General features: G+C 39.0%; 1 protein-coding gene across 9 annotated transcripts in view; it reads left to right on the top strand.

Moving 5' to 3' along the window:
- Nucleotides 1-24,269, top strand: part of ALMS1 (ALMS1 centrosome and basal body associated protein) — a 221,754-nt gene that overhangs the window by 96,933 nt on the left and 100,552 nt on the right. For 6 of the 9 annotated variants that reach the window (XR_012422187.1, XR_010580408.1, XM_065526944.2 and 3 more), the window contains one exon: nt 5,019-6,883. The exons of 1 other annotated variant lie outside the window; for it this stretch is intronic. Coding sequence is in view for 4 of the 8 variants with exons in the window: in XM_065526944.2 (XP_065383016.1) it covers nt 5,019-6,883 (1,865 nt within the window). In the remaining 4 variants the exon portion in view is untranslated. The remainder of the gene's footprint in view (nt 1-5,018; nt 6,884-24,269) is intronic. 2 more of the 9 variants (XR_012422188.1, XR_012422189.1) reach the window with 1 other exon arrangement.

The following is a 24,269-nucleotide window of genomic DNA, read 5'->3' as shown; positions in this document are numbered from 1 at the left end:
AATAAGAAACCACAGAATAAAAACTTTTTTTTTTTGCCCAAATAAAATTTTTACATCTATTTTTATCAGCTAATGACAGAATATTTATTTATTTATTTATTTGTTTATTTATTTATTTTACTTTAAGTTCCAGGATACATGTGCAGAACGTGCAGGTTTGTTACATAGGTATTACATGTGCCATGGTGGTTTGCTGCACCTATCAACCCATCATTTAGGTTTTAAGCCCTGCACGCATTAGGTATTTGTCCTATGCTCTCCCTCCCCTTGCCCCCCACCCCCCGAAAGGCCCCGGTGTGTGATATTCCCCTCCCTTTGTCCATGTGTTCTCATTGTTCAACTCCCACTTATGAGTGAGAACACGTGGTGTTTGATTTTCTGTTCCTGTGTTAGTTTGCTGAGAATGATGGCTTCCAGCTTCATCCATGTCCTGGCAAAGGACATGATCTCATTCTTTTTTTTAGGGCTGCATAGTATTCCATGGTATATATGTGCCACATTTTCTTTATCCAGTCTATCATTGATGGGCAAAAAAATGACATTTTTAAAGTGTTAATTTTGTCCAGTGGTATTTAATTTTTTAAGTCAACATTTTGTTTTGAAATAATTGTAGTTTCACATGTAAGAAATAATATAGAGATATCACATATACTCTTCACCCAATTTCCCTAAGTGGTAACATCTTGCAAAACTATGACAATATGTCACAACCACAACATTGATACTGATACAGCCAAGATACTGAACATTTACATCACTACAAAGGTGGCTCATGATACCTTATAATAGCTACTTCCACTTCTTTCCTGCCCCACCTTTTACTGATCTCCTGGCACCACTAATTTGTTCCTTTGTTTCTGTAACTTTGTAATTTCAAGAATGTCATGTAAATGATAACATACAGTATGCAACCTTATTGCATTGGCCTTTTTTTCACTCGGCCAATACAATAATTATCTGGAGATTCATCCAGATTATTTTGTTTATCAGTGGTTTTTCTTTTTTATTGATGTATAGTATTCCAAAGTATGAATGCACCACAGTTTAAATATTCACTATTGAAGGACATCTTGGTTGTTTCCCAGTTTTTGGCTTTACCAGTACAGCTGCTGTAAACATTCATGTGCAAGTTTTTGTGTGAATATGTCTTTGTTTCTGTGGGGTTAATGCCCAGGATTGCAATTGCTGGGTCATGTGGTAGTTGCATGTTTAGTTTTTTGAAAGACAGGCCATACCTTTTTCCAGGGTGGTTATATCATCCACATTCCCACAAGCAGTGTGTGAGTAATCCATCTACTCCATGTCCTCACCAGCATTTGATACTGTCACTATTTTTATTCTAGTCATTCTAATAGGTATGTAGTGGTATCTTACTAAGTTTTAAATGTGTATTTCCTTAATGGTTTTTGAGGTTGCACATTTTTTCATATCTCTGTTTCCAATCTCTGTATCCTGTTAAGTGAAATGTCTGCATCTTTTGCCCATTTTCTAATTGGATTCTTTTTTTTCCTTTTTACTGTTGTGAGTTCTATATATATGTTAGATGTAAGTCTAGCAGATATAAGACCTTTATTGGACATGAGGTTTACAAATGTTTTCTTTTAACCTGTAGCTGGGAGAGAGGGGAACATTTTGTTTTGCTGGATAGTCTAGGCTTCCCTAGACTTTCACGGACACCACAAGGAAGGGATAGCACTTTATCAGCCAGCAGAGATGAAAGTGAGTCCTGGGCTCCTCACTTGGCCTTTGCTGGTGTTGGTGTGAGTGGGTCTAGTTTTTTCTTTGGTGGTTGGCTAGAGTAGAACGGTTATTAGTTAAAAGTTTTCTCTTTTGCTAGGCTTTACCTCTGCTGGGTTTTTAGCTAGTGAGAAAAGCTTTTGTTAGGGTTTTTTGTCTGTGTCCATTGTTCCTGGGTTGCTGACTTCTTCAGCTCCAAGTCTGTGTATGCAAGAGATAAAGAAAACCCAGAGATTACACCACAGGATAATTTCTCAGGTCCCTAGATCTCTAGCTAATCTGCCTTCTTCTCTACGTCTTTCAGATTCTTCTTACATTTGTTTTATATATATTTTCCAGTGGGCTTAATTTTACTTTGCAGGAAAAATAGAGAAAAGTACATCTGGCCAGGTGCGGTGGCTCATGCCTGTAATCCCAGCACTTTGGGAGGCTGAGGCAGGAGGATCTCTTGAATCCAGGAGTTGGAGACCAGCCTGGGCAACAAAGTGAGACCCAGTCTCTACAAAAATAAAAATAAGAAAATTAGTCCGGTGTAGTGGCATGTGCCTGTTGTCCCAGCTATCCAGGAGGCTGAGGTGTTAGGATCACCTGAGCCCGGGAGGTCGAGGCTTCAGTGATAGTGCCACAGCATTCCAGCCTGGGTGACACAGCAAGACCCTGTCTTAAACAAAGAAGAAGAGAAAAGAAAGAAAAATGTCACAGGATCCTCAGGGTGTCACTTTGCAAGCTAGAAACCACTGTGGCCAGCAGCACCTTCTGCCTGTATATTGTTCACACCTGCTGGGCACGTTCTGCCCACTCAGCCTGGCAGGCTGTGCTTGGCTCACACTACTGTGCTGGATCTTACACTTGCCAAACATGAGCCAGGCGTGGAGTGGTGAAGGGTGTGTGGGCAAGCAAGTGTGGGGTCTAGCCACTGCACACAGCCAGGCATGCTGACTGCTGTGGTGGGGCAGGCAGCTCCAGGTGCTGGCACTGGTGCTGGCTCCATGCAAGGCTGCAGCTGGACCAAAAATGTACTGTGCATGGCTTCTGCTGTGGGGACCCACATCTGGGCAAGGGAAACATGGTGGCAACTGGAAGCTTGGAAGACACCAGGAACCACAAAACCCCAAAGAGGGTGTCATAGTCCTGGCTCGGGGACCCCCATGTCTGGGCTTCCTGAAAGGCCGCAGCTTGTCTCTCCTTCTTGTTCCCTGCAACATGACAGGCAGGGAGGGGGCACGTTTCAGCCCTGTTTGTGTTACAACTCTTTTAGTCCCGCCACTTGGTAGATCCTGAGTTCTTGTCCTACATCCATGAAGAATGAGGTATGTGGACAACTAGAGGGTGAGCAAGATGGAGAGGAGCTTCATCGAGTGGCAGAACAGTTTTCAGGAGACCCAAAGTGGGTAGCTCCTTTCTGTAGGCAGGTCGTCCCAACGAGTGTCCAGCTGTCAGTGGAGAGGAGAACCTAGAGTGAGTAGCTCCTGTCCGCAGGCAAAGTTGTCCCATTGTCTGTGCAGCCCTCAGCAGAGAGGAGACCCAGAACGGGTAGCTCCTACCTGCATGCAGGTCATCCCATAATCTGTGCCTCTTTCAGCAGAGAGGAAACCCGGAGTGGGTAGCTCTATTGTCTCTCTAAGTCTGGCTGAGTCCAGGATTTTTATGGGCTTCAGAGGGGAGTAGGTACATGCCAATTGGTCCATGTGCAGGCCCAGAAAAAGTTCGCCTGTCCGCGGAACTAACAGCCCTTCAAGTGATCCCTGGCTTAAAGGTATGGCTTCATCGGTGACCTTCCCCTTTCTGCCCAGGAGCCTGTCTGCCATCTCTCTGCTATCTCTGGTACCTGTGGCACACCCAGGCTGTTCATGTCAAGGGGCACCTGCAGGCCCACTCTGAGCTGCCCTCAGCCCTCCCCGCCCCTGCAACCTCCCTCCTATGCTTGTGGGTGCCCAGTGTCTGGAGGGGCGGCAGAGGGCTGGTGTATCAGTGCTGCCCCAAGTGTGCGCACACTTGGCTGGGTCACGACAGTGCCTGGGCTTGGCCTCAACTTTGCTCTGTAATGGGAACGGGCACCAGGAGTGGGGAGAGGCCAGACAGTGGGAGCAGGCACTTTTGAACCTGCAAGGGCAGGGGGAGTTCCCAGGTCCCCGAGACTGCAGGCTTGCCTGGGTCCACCGCTGTGACTGGGCAGCTGCAGCTGTGCCCAGGAGGGTGGGGTTCCTGCCCCTCCACCTCAAAAGGGAGTGGGACTTCTGCCTGTTCCCAGCTCCCACCAGCTCAGTAGAGTGAGCAGCCCTAGCTCCTCCTTCCCCACTGCAACTGGCATCATGGCAGCAGCCACTGCAGATGGGATGCTGCTGCCATCAAAAATACATCTAGTTCATCACCTGGGGAGATGCAGCATAATTTAAAATATTTTAATCTGGAATCAGATGTTGCTGTATCATCAAATAGAATGCCAAGTTATAATGACTTTATAGGTAAAACACAGAAACCTCAAAGAAATGTTATATTTATGGTAGCTTTGAGTACTGATCCTGTGTGCCAGGAAACAAGGTCTTGGTTTTTTTCCCGCCATTCTTAGGGGTCAAATATTAGGATGTAGGTCAAGCTTCTGTAATAGCCAAACATACAGTGGCTCAAATAAGATAGAATTTTATTTTCACGTCATTGTTCATGTTAGGAAAGTGAGCTCTGTTCCTTGATGTCATCCAGGAACCCAAGCTGGCTGGACAACTAAACTGTCCTTACACATGACTTCCAAGGTTGTTCCATGCATTACCATTTTTAGCAGGTGAGAAAAATAGTGGTGATAGTGGTGGTGATACTAGGGGAACACGCAGATCAAGAACTTGATTTTAAGGACAGGAAGCGGAAGTTGTACTTGATGCCTTCAGTCATATCCCATTGGCCTCAACCTAGTCATGTGGTCACAACTAGCTGCAGAAAAAAACAGGAAATGCCTCCCACTTGGTGGCTATGTGGCTAGCAAAAATTTGAGTAAGGGATTTCTATTATTAAAAGAAAGATGAGAATACTTACTGGTGGACAATAATAATCTTTGCTGTTTACTTTAGTGGGAAATTTTTAGGAGAACTCTCTGAGTGGTCTTAATCATTGTGAGCCTTTTTATTCTGTAGTTAACTATCTTTTTTTCTTGCTGTGCTCTTTGTCCTGTTATGTTATAAAAGAATGACATGATCTTCATGGTCTAATCTTAGCGTGGGTATAAAACTAATGTGTATGTAACTACTTGGACTACTTCAAATAAGAACCTGTTTGTTTATATCTTCTAGGGTTTACAGAGTCCACGTGGAATGGGATGCAAGCCAGAAGCTGTATGTAGTCACATTATTATTGAGAGCCATGAAAAAGGATGTTTCCGGACTCTAACTTCTGAACAACCACAACTAGATAGCCACTCTTGTGCTTTTAGATCTGCTGAACCCTCAGAAATGACCAGAGGACGTCAGAGCCCATCATCATGTAGAGCCAAGCACGTCAACCTTTCTGCATCCTTAGACCAGAACAACTCCCATTTCAAAGTTTGGAATTCCTTGCAGTTAAAAAGTCATTCCCCTTTTCAAAACTTTATACCTGATGAATTCAAAATCAGCAAAGGTCTTCGAATGCCATTCCATGAAAAGATGAACCCTTGGCTGTCAGAATTAGTAGAACCTGCTTTTGTGCCACCTAAAAAAGTGGATTTTCATTCTTCAACACAAATGCCATCCCCAGAACCCGTGAAAAAGTTTACCACCTCCATCACTTTTTCATCTCACCGACATTCTAAATGCATTTCCAATTCCTCTGTTGTTAAGGTTGGTGTTACTGAAGGTAGCCAGTGTACTGGAGCATCTGTGGGGGTATTTAATTCTCATTTCACTGAAGAACAAAATCCTCCTAGAGATCTTAAACAGAAATCCTCTTCCCCTTCATCATTTAAAATGCATAGTAATTCACCAGATAAAGAAGTGACTATTTTAGCAGAAGGTAGAAGGCAAAGCCAAAAATTATCTGTTGATTTTGAGCATTCTTGTCAAGAAGAAAAACCCTTAGAAAGATCAGATTTTACAGGCAATCATTCTGAGCCCAGTACCAGTGCAAATTGTAGCAATTTCAAGGAAATTCAAATTTCTGATAACCATACCCTTATTAGCATGGGCAGACCAAGTTCCACCCTAGGAGTAGGCAGATCGAGTTCCAGACTAGGAGTAAAAGAGAAGAATGTAACTGTAACTCCAGATCTTCCTTCTTGCATTTTTCTTGAACAACGAGAGCTCTTTGAACAAAGCAAAGCCCCACATACAGATGACCCTGTGAGGAAACACCATTCTCCCTCTCCTCAACATCAGGATTATGTAGCTCCAGACCTTCCTTCTTGCATTTTTCTTGAACAACGAGAACTCTTTGAACAGTGCAAAGCCCCATATGTAGATCATCAAATGAGAGAAAACCATTCTCCCCTTCCTCAAGGTCAGGATTCTATAGCTTCAGACCTTCCTTCTCCCATTTCTCTTGAACAATGCCAAAGCAAAGCGCCAGGTGTAGATGACCAAATGAGTAAACACCATTTTCCCTTTCCTCAAGGTCAGGATTGTGTAGTGGAAAAGAATAATCAACATAAGCCTAAAACACACATTTCTAGTATAAATGTTGAAGCCAAGTTCAATAATGTGGTCTCCCAGTCAGCCCCAAATCAGTGTACCTTAGCAACATCTGCATCTACTCCTCCTTCAAATAGAAAAGCACTTTCTTGTGTTCGTATAACTCTTTGTCCCAAGACTTCTTCCAAGTTGGATAGTGGAACTTTAGATAAAAGATGCCATTCATTGGATGCTGCTTCTAAAGCGAGGATGAATAGTGAGTTTAACTTTGACTTACATACTGTATCTTCGAGATCACTGGAACCAACCTCCAAATTATTGACCAGTAAACCTGTAGTACAGGATCAAGAATCTTTAGGTTTTCTAGGACCTAAATCTTCACTGGATTTCCGAGTCGTACAGCCTTCTCTTCCAGACAGTAACACTATTACTCAGGACTTGAAAACTATACCTTCTCAGAATAGCCAGATAGTAACCTCAAGGCAAATACAAGTGAACATTTCAGATTTCGAAGGACATTCCAATCCAGAGGGGACCCCAGTATCTGCAGATCGGTGAGTCTCATTGTGATAAGCAAGCTGGATGGACTTTGTGATAAAATGTTTCAAATACTTGAGTAGATATTGGTTCTTGGGGAAAAGGCTGTGTGATTTCTCTGAGTGGAGGTTGTGTCTGACTAATTACTAGAAGTCTTTCAAGGAATAAATGTGTTAAGTAAGAGAGAACATATGATAGTAATGCATTTATACTTTCAGAGGGCTCTTGGCAAGACTTGACATCAAGTGTTTTAAAAAACTGAATGACCTTGAAAGGAATCTTTGATCATCCAATGATATAATTACTAATTTATTTACTATGTTGGACATATGCTGAGGATCTCCTTTGGAGGTTGTGCCCATGTACGTGGGTGCTTGGTCACTCTCTCTCTCTCCCTCTCCCTCTCTCTCTCTCTCTCTCTCTCTCCTCCAGCTCTGGTTCCATTTCATGACTTCCTTCAAATATTTAGTGTTTACAAAGAAAGTAGCTTTATAGTGGAAAATTCTGGCAGATACCAGTTTAGTCAAATGATGAAGATTAGCATCACCAGTAAAACATCAGTCAACATAGTGTGCTTCCTGATATGATGCCCCACCTCATAGAGTATTGTAGGAAAGGAAACCCAATTCAGGCATAAGTCCGTTAGATTTATATTATTCAGCCCAGTTTTAGCACTTTGCCATTAATTCGGTTTTACTTTAATGAGCCTCTTACCATATGGTGAAACAGAACTACCTGTATGTTTAGTATTTTACCTTATAGTTGAAGAGGCATCGTACCACAGTGGAGAGCACTAGGCTTGGAAAGGAGGGTGAGAGAAATGTTTATTCATAATCTACATGTGGTAGTAGTCATGGCAATAAGGAACTTACATATGCTATCTTACTTAGTTCTCATAATGATCCTATGAAGCAGGTGATGAGATCTCTATTTTCCTGCTGGAAAACTTGTGCCAAAAGATGTTGTTTGTAGGCAAGATAAAGAGTATTCAAATGCATTCTGTTTAATCAAAGTAAGGAGTTGTTCCCCTACACAGTACTCTGTCCTAGAATTTGAACCCTCATTCCAACTCTTCTTCCAGCCACGATCCTGGACAACTCATTTAATATCCTTGGCACTCATACATAGAAGGAAAGGGTTGGAATGCTGAAAAGTCCCTTACAGCTCTAAAAGTTAGGGATTGCGATAATAGATTGGGGCAAAAAAAAAGTCAATCTCTGATTTCAGTGTTATAAACAGTAGAGTGCTATAGAGATCAGTACTGATACCTTTAAAAATTTTCTTTGAGACAGAGTCTCGCTCTGTCACCCAGACCAGAGTGCAGTGATGTGATCTTGGTTCACTGCAACCTCCGTCCCTGGGTTCAAGCCATCCTCCCACCTCAGCCACCCGAATAGCTGGGACCACAGACGTGCACCACAATGCCTGGCTAATTTTTGTAGTTTTAGTAGAGATGAGGTTTTGCCATGTTGGCTAGGCTGGTCAGTATTGATACTTAAAAAAAAAAAAAAGTTTAGAAATTAAAACATTGACAATTTCATATATAATTTTTAAACTCTTCGAAGGTTAAATGCTAAAGTATTGTACTGAATACCTTAAAAGTCAGGTAAAGCTATGAATGAGAAGAAAATAATAGATGATTATAAATGTGAACTAACAATAATGCCATTTGCTCAGGGTGTACATTTGTAGTAGATGCTTATACTTAGTGTAATAATCAGAAATAGATATTATTATCTCAGTTGTGGATTTAAAAAACCTGAGACTTAGAGAAGATATTTTGCCCAAGATCACATGGCCATTGAGCATTGGAGGTGGCATTTGAACCTAGGTTTATCGAACTCCACAGTCCGTAAATAATTCAAACCACACACACATACACACACACACACACACAGATGCATAAAACATATATATAAGTAAATATATATATAATAGTTTATAAAATATTTATAAAGGACTGGGCGCGGTGGCTCACACCTGTAATCCCAGCACTTTGGTGTCCAAGGTGGGCGGATCACCTGAGGTTGAGAATTTGAGACCAGCATGACCAACATGGAGAAACCCCATCTCTACTAAAAATGCAAAATTAGCCGGGCATGGTGGCGCACGCCTATAATCCCAGCTACTTAGGAGGCTGAGGCAGGAGAATCGCTTGAACCAGGGAGGCGGAGGTTGCAGTGAGCTGAGATTGCGCCACTGTACTCCAGCTTGGCAACAAAGCAAGACTCCGCCTCAAAATTTATAAAGTATATGTGTATAAAATATTTATAAAGTATATATGTATAAAATATATTCAAACGTTTCCATTTTGAGATAATTTTAGACTTACAGAGGAGTTGCCAAAATAAATAGCACCGAGAGGTTCTGTATTATCTGTTGCTGTGTATTGTGTTACCCTGAAATGTAGCAACTTAATAAACATCTGAAAATTTATGTAGGTCAGAAATCTAAATGTAGCTTATTTGGGTACCTCTGGCTTAGGTTGTCTCACAAGGTTGCAAACAAAGTATTGGCTACAAATGTGGTCTCATCACAGGGCTTGCCTGAGAGGATGTGCTTCCAGCCTCACTCACATGGCCATGGCTTTGGCCAGAGACATGGGCTTTTTGCTTCTATAAGGCACTCATAATATGACACCTAAGCTTCCCTCAGTGAGGCAGTGAGAGGGCAAGAGAGGGTGCCCAAGACAAAAGCCACAGTCTTTTTGTTACCTACCCTTGGATGTGTCATCTCGTCACCTCTGCCACATTCTCTTCAGTAGAAATGAGTCACTGTCTAAAGCTCTCACCCAAGGGTTGGGAATTACACAGGGTCCTGAATACCAAGAGGTTGGTGTCATTGGGGGATGTTGTCCATGTAACCTTTACTGAAGCTTCCATTTAACATCTTACCATAATATAACCATAAAATATTTATCAAAATAAGAAATTCTTCTTGGTATAAAACTATATAACATTGATTTCACCAGGTTTTTCCACAAATGAACTTTTTTGTTTGAGATCCAACCCAGGATTCCATCTTGCATTTTAGTTGTCATGTCTTAGACTCCTCCAATCTATGACAGTTTCCCAGTCTTTTTTTGTCTTCCATGACCTTGACACTTTGAAGAGTGCTAATAAGTTATTTTGAAGAAGCTTCTTCAATTTAGCATTGTTTGATGTTTCAAGGTTAGATTAGGGTTATGCATTCTCAGTGCGTCGCAACAGAGAGCACATTATGTTGATATGCGTTACTGGTGATGTTAACCTTGGTCACTTGGCTAAAGTGGTATCTGCTAAGATTCTCCACTGTAAAGTTACTGTTTTTCCTTTGGAGATACTAAACATTTGAGGGAGATTTTGTTAGACTGTGCAAATAACCTGTTTCTGCTTAAACTTTGAGTACTAATTTTAGCATTCATGAGTGGATCTTGGCTGTAGCAGTTATTACTGTGGTGTTTTAATTTTTTCATGCCTTCCATCTCTTCTACATTTGTTAATTGGAATTCCTCTGTAAGGAGAATTGTTCTTCCCTCATTTATTCATAAGTGTTTATTTCATTATTTGGATTATAATCCAATGCTACCATTACTATTTTTGTTGCTCAAGTTCTCTTTTTAGCTATTTGGAGCACTTTCAGGTTGGCTCCTGTACCCTGCCCCAGACATGGAATCAGCTGTTTCATTAAAAAACCCTCGGTTTTGTTTTTTTTTTTTTCTTTTTTTTCCTTTTTGAGGTGGAGTCTTGCTCTGTCGCCCAGGCTGGAGTGCAGTGGCATGATCTTGGCTCACTGCAACCTCCACCTCCCGGATTCAAGCAATTCACCTGCCTCAGCCTCCAGAGTAGCTGGGATTACAGGTCCGTGCCACCACGCCCAGCTAATTTTCTGTATTTTTAGTAGAGATGGGGTTTCACCATGTTGGCCAGGCTGGTCTTGAACTCCTGACCTCAGGTGATCTGCCCGTCTCGGCCTCCCAAAATGCTGGATTTACAGATGTGAGCCACCGTGCCCAGCCAAAAAACCCTCTTATTTTTGAAGGGAGGAAGAAGAATAGTATTTAGAAAGCAAGATGTAAGTACCTGGCATGCTCACTGCTGGTGGGATGTTGCTGTGTTTAGCCTTTCTCAGTGAATAAAGCTAAGAAATATAGGTAGATATGTTAACTTATGTGTATACTCATATCTGTATCTTTTAATATGTGTGTGTGTTTTAAGCCATGTGTCCATATTGATACCTCTGACTCCAGTACGGATCCACAGAGTTGATTCTAGCCTTTTCCCTTTCTTTATTTGTAACTTCTGTCTCTAATAGCGATAAAACTGGCTCTCATTATCTACAATATATTTACCCTAGTATATAAATAAAGTAGTTTCAGAATTCATAACCCATACCCACATGAAAAACAAATTCTGCAACCAGAGTATAGTGTTTATCTGCAGTTTTGAATTTATCATTAAAATATCTAGACAAAACTGCCGTTTGCTAAAGTTTCTTAAGTCAGCATCTCCCTGCCCCATACTCTTCAGTGTGAGTACATGATTCATTTATAATATAGTTAGATTCGTTAGTCACATTCTGTGTTCCATCTTTGCCTCATATCCTGGTTGACCTTTAAAAATTTATGTACTTCTAAACTTCACTTTCTGTGCTTTACAATTCTATCCATTGCTACAGTTTCATATGAGCAGTTCCATCAATCCCAAAACTCCTCCATGCCGTTCCTTTGGAGACAGTCTTTCCCCTGACCCCTCACTCACCCCCGGCAGTCCCTGGTCTGTTTTCTTCCCTAGAGTTTTGCCTTTCTAGACTGTCACACAAATGGAATCATAAAATATGTAACAGACTTTTGGGTCTGATTTTTTTACTTTGCAAAATGCGTTTGACTCATCTTGTGTAGATCAGTGGTGCTTTTTTATTGCTGCATTAAAAGCAATAATATTTTATTGTAATTCCATTGTACAGATTACCACAGTTTGTTTATCCATTCACTCATTGAAGGATATTTGAGTTGTTTCTAGTTTGGGACCATTAAAATTAGAACTGCTGTAAACATTTATATACAGGTTTTTGTTTCTCTACGGTAAATACTAAGGAAGAGGATTCCTGAGTTATATGTTATAGGTGTATATTTAACTTTGTAAGAATTATTCAGAGCTAAACTAATACTAGTTTTTCCGAGTGTCTGTAATACTAGTTTTTCAGAGTATCATTTTGCATTCCTGCTAGCAATGGGTGAGCATTCTAGTTACTCCACATCCTCACCAATGTGTAAATTGTCAATATATTAGCAATTTTTATAGTTGTACAGTGGTATCTCAACATAGTTTTAATTTGCATGTCCTTCCTTAATGGCTAATTATTATGAACACCTTTTCAAGAGCTTATTTACCATCCTCTTTGGTGAAGTGCTTTTTAAATAGGGTTGTTTGCTTTCTTATTGGTGAGTTTTGAGAGTTCTTAATATATTCTGGATATGTTATTTGCAAATATCTCCACAGTATGTGACTTGTCTTCTTATCCTCTTAACAAAGTCTTTCAAAGGACAAAGGTGTTTCCTTTTGATCAAGTCCAATTAATTGATTTTTAAATGGATCATGTGATTGGGTTGCAGTACTTTTCTTTCAGCACTTAAAAAATATGCTACTTCCTATCTGGATTCCACGGTTTCTGACGAAAAATTCATAGTCATTTGAGTCATTGTTCTGTATGTAAGAACAATGTATCATTTTTCTCTGATTATTTTCATTTTCCAGCACATTGATTATGATTCTAGATATGGGTTTCTTCTTTTTTTTAATTTTTAAATTTTTATTTCAATAGTTTTTGGGGTAAACGTGGTTTTTGGTTACATGGGGTAAGTTCTTTAGTGGTGATTTCTGAGATTTTAGTGCACCCATCACCACAGTAGTATACACACTGTATCCAATATATAGTATTTTATCCCTCAACCCCCTCCCAACCTCCCTACGCAGTCCCCAAAGTCTGTTATATCATTCTTATGCCTTTGTGTCTTCACAGCTTAGCTGCCACTTATAACTGAGAACATACAATATTTGGTTTTCCATTCCTGAGTTACTTCACTTAGAATAATGGCCTCCAGCTCCATCCAAGTTACTGCAAAAGACATTATTTCATTCCTTTTTATGGCTGAGTAGTATTCCATGGTATTCATTCAATGTGTATATATACCACATTTTCTTTACTCATTGGTTGATGGGCACTTAGGTTTTTATGTCTTTGCAGTTGCAAATTGTGCTGCTGTACAAGTGTGTGTATGTGTCTTTTTAATGTAATGTCTTCTTTTTCTTGGTATAGATTTCTTTGGTACCTCTTGTTTGGGGTTTGCTGAGTTTTTTTAAGCCTATAGGTTTACAGGCATACCTCAGATATATTGCAGGTTCAGTTACAGACCACTGCAGTAAAGCCGATCACATGAATTTTTGGTTTTCCCAGTGCATATACAAGTTATGTTACACTATACTGTATTCTGTTAAGTGTATAATAGCATTATGTCTTAAAAAAAAATACATACCTTAATTTATAATTTCTTTATTTTTTAAAAATGCTAACAATTATTTAAACCTTCAGTGAGTTACTTTTTGCTGGTGGCGGTCTTACTTCGATGTTGGTGGCTGCTAACTGCTCTGGGTGGTAATTGCTAAAGATTGGGGTAGCTGTAGAAATTTTTTTTTATTTTTAATTTTCATGGGTACAGAGTAGGTATATATGTTTATGGGGTACATGAGATGTTTTGATACAGGCATGCAGTGTGAAGTAAGCACATTGTGAAGAATAGGGTATCCATCCCCTCAAGCATTTATCCGTTGAGTTGCAAACAATCCAATTACACTCTCTAAGTAATTTTAAAATGTACAATTATTATTGACTATAGTAACCTGGTATAGTAGGTCTTATTCATTGTTTCTATGTTTTTTTGGGTTTGTGTGTGTGTGTGTGTGTGTGTGTGTGTGTGTGCGCGCGCGCGCGCCCATTAACCATCCCCATCTCTCCCTAAACCCCTCACTACCCTTCTCAGCCTCTGGTAGCCATCCTTCTACTCTCTGTGTCCATGAGTTCAATTGTTTGGATTTTTAGATCCCACAAATAAGTGAGAACATGCAATGTTTGTCTGTTTGTGCCTGGCTTATTCCATTTAACATAATGATCTCTAGTTCCATCCATATTGTTGTAAATGACTGGATCTCATCGTTTTCAATGTCTGAATAGTACTCCACTGTGTATATGTACCACATTTTCTTATCCATCTATTGATGGGCACATAGGCTACTTCCGAATCTTAGCTTACCATGAATAGTGCTGCAATAAACATGGGATTGCATTGAATCTGTAGATCGCTTTTGAGTAGCAAAATCAGTCTTCCAAATACTGATTTCCTTTCTTTTGGGATTCAGTGGGATTACTGGATCATATTGTAGCTCAGCTTTTAGTTATTTTAAGGAACCCCCAAACTATTCTCCTTAGTGATTGCACTAATTTACATTCCAAGCAATAGTATACAAGGGTTGGTTCCCTTTTCTACACATCTTCGCCAGCATTTGTTATTGCCTGTCTTTTCAATATAAGCCATTTTAACTGGGGTGAGACGATATCTCATTGTAGTTTTTAGTTTTAGTGTTTTGATCGGATTATTAGATTTTTTTCCTGTGGAATTGTTTGAGCTCTTTATATATTCTGGTTATTAGTCCGTTGTGAGATGGGTAGTTTGCAGATATTTTCTCCCATTCTGTAGGTTGTCTCTTCACTTTATTGATTGTATCCTTTGCTGTAAAGAAGCTTTTTAATTTGATGTGATCCTATTTGTCCATTTTCACTTTGGTTGCCTGTGCTTGTGGGGTATTGCTCAAGAAATTTTTGTCCAGAGCAGTATCCTAAGGATTTTCCCTGATGTTTTTCTGTAGTAGTTTCATGGTTTGAGGTCTTAGGTTTAAGTTTTTAATCCATTTTGATTTGGTTTTTGTATATGGAGAAAGATAGAGGTCTAGCTTCATTCTTCTTCATGTAAATACCAGTTTTCCCAGCACCATTTGTTGAAGAGACTATCTTTTCCCCAGTGTATGTTCTTGGCACTTTTGTCAAAAATGAGTTCAACGTAGGTGTGTGGATTTGTTTCTGCATTTTCTGGTTCTGTTTCATTGTCTTATGTGTCTGTTTTTAAACTAGTACCATGATGTTTTGGTTATTTTAGCACTGTAGTATAATTTGAAGTTAGATATTGTGATTCCTCCAGTTTCGTTCTTTATGTTTAGGATAACTTTGTCTATGCTGGGTCTTTTGTGGTTCCATATAAATTTTAGGATTCTTTTCTATTTCTGTGAAGCATGTCATTGGTATTTTGAGGGATTGCATTGAATACAGATTCAGTGAAATACCAAATTGCTTTGGATATTATGGACATTTTAACAATATTGATTCTTCTAATTCATGAACATGGAATATTTTTCCATTTTTTGGTATCCTCTTCAATTGTTTTCATCAGTGTTTTATAGTTTCCTTTATAGAGATCTTTCACTTCTTTGGTTAATTGCTAGGTATTTGATTTTATGTGTGGCTATTGTAAATGGGATTACTTTTTAAATTTCTTTTTCACATTATTCACTGTTGACCTATAGAAATGCTAACTGATTTTTGTATATTGATTTTGTATCCTGCAACTTTACTGAATTTGTCAATTCAAATAGTTTGTGTGGAGGCTGTAGGTTTTTTCAAATATAAGATTGTATCATCTGCAAACAAGGATAATCTGACTTCTTCCTTTCCAATCTGGATGCCCTTTCTGTCTTTCTCTTGTCTGATTGCTTGAGCTAGGACTTCCAGTGCTATGTTGAATAACAGTTTTGAAAGTAGGCATCCTTGTCATGTTCCACACCTTAGAGGAAAGGCTTTCAGTTTCTTCCCCATTCAGTATGATTCTAGCTGTGGGTCTGTCATATACGGCTTTTATTATGTTGAAGTATGTGTTCTCTGTACCCCGTTTTTTGATGGTTTTTAATCACGAGATGTTGAATTTTAAGAAATATTTTTTCAGCACCGATTGGAATGATCATGTGGTTTTTTTCCTTCATCGTGTTGGTATGTTGTATCATGTTGATTGATTTACATATGCTGAACCATGCTTGCATCCCTGGTATAAATCCCACTTGATCATGATGAATAATCTTTCTAATGTGGTGTTGCATTTGGTTTGCTAGTATTTTATTGAGGATTTTTGCATCAATATTCATGAGGGAGATTGGCCTGTAGTTTTCTTCTTTTGATGGGTCTTTGTCTGGTTTTGGTATCAGGGTAATACTGGCCTTGTAGAATGAGTTTGGAAGTATTTTCCTCCTTCTCTATTTTTCAGAATAGTTTGAGTTAGATTGCTATGAGTTCTTCTCTAAATGTTTGATATATTTAAGCAGAGGAGCCATCAGGTCCTGGATTTTTCTTTGTGGGCAGAATTTTTATTACAGCTTCAATTTTGTCGCTCGCTATTGGTCTATTCAGATTTTGGATTTATTCCTGGTTCAGTCATGATAGGTTACATGTATCTAGGAATATGTCCATTTCTTCTAGATTTTCCAATTTATTGGCATATAGTTGCTCATAGTGGCCACTAGTGATCCTTTGGATTTCTGCAGTATTGGTTGTGATGTCTCCTTTTTCATTTCTGATTTTATTTTATTTGGATTTTCTCTCTCTTTTTTTCTTAGTCTGGCTAACAGTTTGTTGGTTTTGTTTAACTTTTCAAAAAGCCAGCTTTTTGTTTCATTGATCTTTTGTATTTTTTTCATTTCATTTATTTCTGCTGTTTTATAGTTTTTGTCAGGGAATTCTGATATCTCTTTTAGCCTAGCCTTGGTGTCTGTTCCCATGTGATTTAGTTTTGATATTTGTCTCTTCAAAATCTCACATTGAAATTTGATCCCCAATATTAAAGGTTGGACCTAAAGAGAGATGTTTGGGTTATGGGGGCAGATCCCTCATGAATGGCTCAGTGACCTCCCTGTGGTGATGAGTGAGTTCCGGCTCGTAGTTCACCCAAGAGCTGTTTGTTTAAAAAATAATGACTCCCCTCCTCCCCACCTTTTCTCTTGCCATGTGATGTGGGCTCTCCCCTTCCACTTCTGCTGTGATTGGAAGCTTCCTGAGTTCTTCGCCAGAAGCAGATGCTGGTTACACAGCCTGCAGAACTGTGAGCCAAATAAACCTTTTTACTTGGTAAATTAACCAGTATTAAGTATTAAGAATACAACCAACATGGCACAAGTATACATATGTAACAAACCTGCACGTTATGCACATGTACCCTAGAACTTAAAGTGTAATAAAAAAAAAAAAAGACTGCTTTTCCCATCTAAAAAAAAAAAAAAGAATACTCAAGTATTCCTTAATAGCAATGCAGACAGACTGAGACACCATGTGAGCTGAGATTTTTCTGGTTCTAAATATGATAAATAATTTTGGATTGTATTTCATAATGACGTTTTATGAAATGACCAGTCTTGTTTAAATGCTATAGAGAAAGTTGATGTTTTTGTTTTAGCATACAATGACCCAACTGGTTTCAGGTTAAAAATTCCAGCCAGCCTTCTGTACGTTGTTGTTCCAAGTCCATTCAGTTTTCCAAGGCTTTGCAGTGCTGTTCTGATCTGTCCTCCATGTGTGTGCCTAGTGACCCTTTTCTAGGTACTTTTATCCCTTTTCTATGTACTTTCTGTGACTACCTTGTGTCAGGGCCAAGTGACACAGGACAGGAGGAGAAAAAACCAACCAGGTGTGGTCACTCTTGAGACCACATTTCCTTTGGTGTAAATTGAAGGTTTCCCTCCCTCAGAACTTTAGGCTCCTGCCAGCCTCTGTTACTGCTTGTACCATTGCCACCATGAGATTACTGGCATGCTATGACTAATATACAGAGATAAGGAAAAAGGGGATTCTGTATAGAGTATTGGGAGACCCTTCTTTCACTCCTGAAGCCTGAACTAAAAGCCTTTGCCATGAAGTCTCTCTGTCTATGCTAATATCCACTTTTAGGTTTTAGGCTATGTTGAGTTCAGGCCAAGGAATGACAGAGGAAACGAAAATGATGGCAAACTCATTACCATTTTGTTGATATTTCAAATTTTATGATCTTCAGTCTGCCTGCTTCTGTTATTTTCCAGAGTCTTCCAATAGCTGCTCCATGTAGTCTGTCTAGGTTTTATAGCTCATCTCATCTAGGATTAGATATGTTAACCTGGAACTGGAACCACTTGTACTGTTTTTTGTTCACATTAACTGCATATGTGAGTTTCAGTTATTCCACATCCTTGCCAACACTGGATATTTCCAGTTATTTTTCATTTCAGTCATTCTAAATGTGAGTATGAAGCAGTATGGTACTGTAATTTTTTTTTTTTTCTTTTTTTTTTTTTTTTGAAACGGAGTCTCGCTCTGCTGCCCAGGCTGGAGTGCAGTGGCCGGATCTCAGCTCACTGCAAGCTCCGCCTCCCGGGTTTACGGCATTCTCCTGCCTCAGCCTCCCGAGTAGCTGGGACTACAGACGCCCGCCACCTCGCCCGGCTAGTTTTTTGTATTTTTTAGTAGAGACGGGGTTTCACCGTGTTCTCCAGGATGGTCTCGATCTCCTGACCTCGTGATCCGCCCGTCTCGGCCTCCCAAAGTGCTGGGATTACAGGCTTGAGCCTCCGCGCCCGGCCGGTATTGTAATTTTAATTCGTATTTCTGTGATGACTAATGATGCTGAGCATCTTTTCTGTGCCTCTTGCCCATTTGCATGTTTTATTTATGAAGTATCTGTTCACTTTTGTCTATTGGATTATTTGTCTCAGTAATATATAGGAAATTTTATAATATATTCCAGATACAAATCCTCTATGTATTGTGAATATTTTCTCATAGTCTGTGGTGTGATTTTCATTTTCTTAATGGTGTCTTTGGGGAACAGAAAGCTTTAATTTTGATGAAATTCACTTTGGTAATTTTTTTTTTTAATGATTATTACTTTTTTGTGTCCTGGTTAAGAAAATGTTGCCTAATCAAGTGTTGTAAAAGTTTTCTCGTGTATTTTCATGTAGAAATGTTATGGTTTTAACTTTGTGTTCCAGTCTGTGGTCTATTTCCAAATTTTCATTTGTAGTGTAAGTTATGCAGTTGAGGATCATTTTCTTCCCTAAGAATATTCTAGCACCACTTTTCAAAAATGATTATTTCCTTATTGAATTTAGTTGGAACCTTGGTCTAAATTAGTTGGCCTTATATATGTAGGTTTTAGAGTTTCTACTCTGTTTCTTTGTTCTTTTTATTTATCTTTACACCAGTACCACAATGTCTTGATTACTCTAGCTTTATAGTAAGTCTTGAAGTCAGGTTATGTCCTCCAACCTTGTTTTTCTTTTCAAAATTATTTTTGCTATTTCAAGTCCTTTGCATTTTCATACAAATTTTAGAATAAGCGTACTGGGATTTTGTTTGGGATTGTATGGAATCTGTAGATCAATTTTGTAGATTGACATTTGAATTTTCAGTCTTCCTATGCATGAACATGGTGAGGTTTTTATTCCCCACTGAAGTCATCTTTAATGTCTCCCAGTAACATATTGTAATTTTCAGTGTGTAGATTTTACATATCTTTTACTAAATATATTCCTAAGTAGTTAATATACTATGGTATATGGTATTTTCAAATTTAAGTTTTCTTATTGCTTAAATATAGAAATACTGTTGTCATGCCACTTCGTAGGTCCCAACAAGTTAATTTTAATTTTAATTTGTTATTCTTTGGGTCAGAGCTTTCATGCCTACTGTGGGATGTTTTAGGGCAATGAGTGCTGTAGAGAATTTATGCAAGGCAAAAGTTCCAGTGGTTGAAATATATCTATTTGTTCTCTGTTTTATGTTCAGTAACTCCTCTAAGATTTCAAGAGTTTCTTGTTTAAATATACTGGGATCCTCAGGTGTAGTCTATTCCTCATACATGATCATTTCACCAGGGAACAGAGCAGTTTTACTCCTTCCTTTGCAATTCTCATGCCTTTTATTTCTTCTTCTTGCCTAATGCGCTGGCTAGAACATTGAATATGATACCAAAAAAAGCAGTAAAAGCAGACATCTTGCCCTGGTCCCTATTCTTGGAGGGTAGAAGAGTAGATTTAATGTTTCATCATTAAGTTTAATATTACCTGTAGATTTTTAATGGATGCCTTTTACCAGGTTGAGGATGTTTTCTAAGTTTGCTGTGAGTTTTATCATGAATGGGTATTTAATTTTTCAAATGGTTTTCCTGCTCTATGGATATGATCATACATGTTTTCTCCTTTTTTCTATTGATGTAGTGAATTACATTGGTCCAGTTGATCAACTGTATTGTTGAAATGGTCATCTTTACTGAATTTTTATCTGTTTGTTTAATCAGCATTTGAAAACAGCATGTATTTCCAGTTATGTTTGTGTATTTTCTGTTTCTCCTTGAGATCTTCTTTGGAGTATTTTGTGGGGAGGGGAACAATCACGAAGTTATAGCACTTTGGGAGGCCGAGACGGGCGGATCACGAGGTCAGGAGATCGAGACCAGCCTGGCTAACACGGTGAAACCCCGTCTCTACAAAAAAAAAAATACAAAAAACTAGCCGGGCGAGGTGGCGGGCGCCTGTAGTCTCAGCTACTCGGGAGGCTGAGGCAGGAGAATGGCGTAGACCCCGGAGGCGGAGCTTGCAGTGAGCTGAGATCCGGCCACTGCACTCCAGCCTGGGCGACAGAGCAAGACTCCGTCTCAAAAAAAAAAAAAAAGAAAAGGTAAATATGGCACAAGGAACTCCTCTTTCTCCTTAGTTATTTGGAAATAAGTTGTTGACCTGCTGCACAATCACTTTCATGTAATATATTCTCATTTCCTATAAAAGGACATTCTCATATTACCATAATAAAGCCATGAGAATTAGGAAATTCATACTAGTGCATTACAGACATTATTTAGATTTCTCCAGTTCTCCCAGTAATGTCTTTTATAACAAAAGGAAGCAGTTCAGAATCATCTGTTGCATTTGGTTATTGTGTATCTTACATTTCGTTTAGTCTGGAACAATTCTTTAGTCTTTTCTTAACTTTCATGATATTGACACTTCTGAAGATTACAATGCAGTTGTTTTGTGGAGTGTCCCTCAATTTGGTTTCTCTGATGTTTCCTCATGATTACATTCAGGTTAGTTATCTTAGGGAGGAAAATCAAAGAAGTAACGTTGAATTTTACTCATTACATCCTATGAAGTGTCATGCAATTTTAATTTGTCCTCTTGTTGACAGTTATCACTTTAAAACTCAATAAGTGTTCCTATTTCTCCACATCCTCTCCAGCACCTGTTGTTTCCTGACTTTTTAATGATCGCCATTCTAACTGGTGTGAGATGGTATCTCATTGTGGTTTTGATTTGCATTTCTCTGATGGCCAGTGATGATGAGCATTTTTTCATGTGTCTGTTGGCTGTATGAATGTCTTCTTTTGAGAAATGTCTGTTCATATCCTTTGCCCACTTTTTGATGGGGTTGTTTTTTTCTTGTAAATTTGTTTGAGTTCTTTGTAGGTTCTGGATATTAGCCCTTTGTCAGATGAGTAGATTGCAAAAATTTTCTCCCATTCTGTAGGTTGCCTGTTCACTCTGATGGTAGTTTCTTTTGCTGTGCAGAAGCTCTTTAGTTTAATTAGATCCCATTTGTCAATTTTGGCTTTTGCTGCCGTTGCTTTTGGTGTTTTAGACATGAAGTCTTCGCCCATGCCTGTGTCCTGAATGGTACTACCTAGGTTTTTCTCTAGGGTTTTTATGGTATTAGGTCTTTTACACTGTTGGTGGGATTGTAAACTAGTTCAACCATTATGGAAAACAGTATGGTGATTCCTCAAGGATCTAGAACTAGATGTACCATATGACCCAGCCATCCCATTACTGGGTATATACCCAAAGGATTATAAATCATGCTGCTCTAAAGACACATGCACACGTATGTTTATTGCGGCACTATTCACAATAGCAAAGACTTGGAATCAACCCAAATGTCCATCAGTGACAGACTGGATTAAGAAAATGTGGCACATATACACCATGGAATACTATGCAGCCATACAAAAGGATGAGTTTGTGTCCTTTGTAGGGACATGGATGCAGCTGGAAACCATCATTCTTAGCAAACTATCACAAGAACAGAAAACCAAACACCGCATGTTCTCACTCCTAGGTGGGAACTGAACAATGAGATCACTTGGACTCGGGAAGGGGAACATCACACACCGGGGCCTATCATGGTGGGGGGAGGGAGGAGGGATTGCATTGGGAGTTATACCTGATGTAAATGACGAGTTGATGGGTGCTGACGAGTTGATGGGTGCAGCACAGCAACATGGCACAAGTATACATATGTAACAAACCTGCACATTATGCACATGTACCCTAGAACTTAAAGTATAATAATAATAATAATTAATTAATTAATTTAAAAAATTAAAAAAATTAAAAAAAAATAAAACTCAATAAGGTTGTGACTGTTAGATACCTTTACTCAATAAGGTTGTGGCTGTTAGGTACCTTTACTCAATAAGGTTGTGACTGTTAGGTACCTTTACTCAATAAGGTTGTGGCTGTTAGGTGCCTTTATCATTTTAAAACTCAATAAGGTTGTGGCTGTTAGGTACCTTTTCATCCCACAGTAGGCATGAAAGCTCTTAGGCACCTTAATACCCCAAACAAGCTACTCTTTTCCGTTTTGTAATTAAGTGTTTTATGGAAAGGTACATTTAAATTATGTAAACATCTTATTCCTCAGCAAATGTACTTATTTGTTTATTTATATCTGTACAGAATCTTTTTTATTTTATTCAATGACTTATGATCTATTGCTACCTTTTTTCTTTTTAACTTGTTATTTGAAAATACATATAGACTCACAAGAAAAATGTGTGACTCACGAGAGGTTACAAAAATAGCCAAGGGAGGTCCCCACTCAGCTTCTCCATTGGTAATGTCTTACATAATTATAATGCATTATCAAAACCAGTACATTGATATTGGCACAATACAGTCAACTGGACTAGACGTTAATCAGATTTCACAAGTTTTTGCATGCACTCTGTTATTCTAATGGATATGTGTATGATTCTGTAAAATTTAATCACACGTATAGCTTCATGTAACCACCATCATAATCAAGATACAGAAGTGCTCTGTCACTGTGAAGGAATTCCCTTGTGCCTCCCCTTTTCTAGTCACACCCCGTTCCCTCAACCCAGCCTTCTTTAACCCCCGAAAGCCAGTGATTACTGTATAATTTTGTCATTTTGAGAAGTTATGTAGATGGAATCCAACATGTTATATAGGTGGAATATAACATGTAAACTTTGAGTTGTATTTTTCTTACTCAGTGTACTGACCTGGAGATCCATTCAACTTGTGTGTATCGGTAGTTAATTTCCTTGTATTGCTCAGTATTCCATTATATGGAATTTATACAGTGTCTTTATCCATTCACCTGTTGAAGGACATCGTTTCCAATGCTTATTACTAATAAAGCTGTTATGAACATTCATGTACTTTCTTTTTTATATACTTTAAGCATGTGCAGAGCGTGCAGGTTTGTTACATAGGTATACATGTGCCATGGTGGTTTGCTGTACCCATCAACTCATCATCTACATTAGGTATTTCTCCTAATGTTCTGTATCCCCTTGTCTCCCACCCCTTGACAGGCCCCAGTGTGTGATGTTCCCCTCCCTGTGCCCATATGTTCTCAACTCCCACTTATGAGTGAGAACATGCAGTGTTTGGTTTTCTATCCCTGTGTTAGTTTGCTGAGAATGATGGTTTCTAGCTTCATCCATGTCCCTCCAAAGGACATGAACGCATTCTTTTTTATGGCTGCATAGTATTACATGGTGTATATGTGCCACATTTTCTTTATCCAGTCTAACATTGATGGGGATTTGGGTTGGTTCCAAGTCTTTGCTGTTGTGAATAATGCTGCAATAAACATACATGTGCATGTGTCTTTATAGTAGAATGATTTATAATCCTTGGGGTATATACCCAGTTATGGGATTGCTGGATCAAATGGTATTTCTAGTTCTAGATCCTTGAGGAATCACCACACTGCCTTCCACAATGGTTGAACTAATTTACACTCCCACCAACAGTGTAAAAGCATTCCTGTTTCTCCACATCCTTTCCAGCATCTGTTGTTTCCAGACTTTTTAATGATTGCCATTCTAACTGGCATGAGATGGTTTCTCATTGTGGATTTGATTTGCATTTCTCTAATGACCAGTGATGATGAGCTTTTTTTCATGTTTGTTGGCTGCATAAATGTCTTCTTTTGAAAAGTGTCTGTTTATATACTTCGCTCACTTTTTGATGGAGTTGGTTTTTTCTTGTAAATTTG

The sequence above is a fragment of the Macaca fascicularis genome, chromosome 13, assembly GCF_037993035.2.
Source record: "Macaca fascicularis isolate 582-1 chromosome 13, T2T-MFA8v1.1".
NCBI lineage: Eukaryota > Metazoa > Chordata > Mammalia > Primates > Cercopithecidae > Macaca > Macaca fascicularis.
This window is presented reverse-complemented; position numbering and strand designations above follow the sequence as displayed.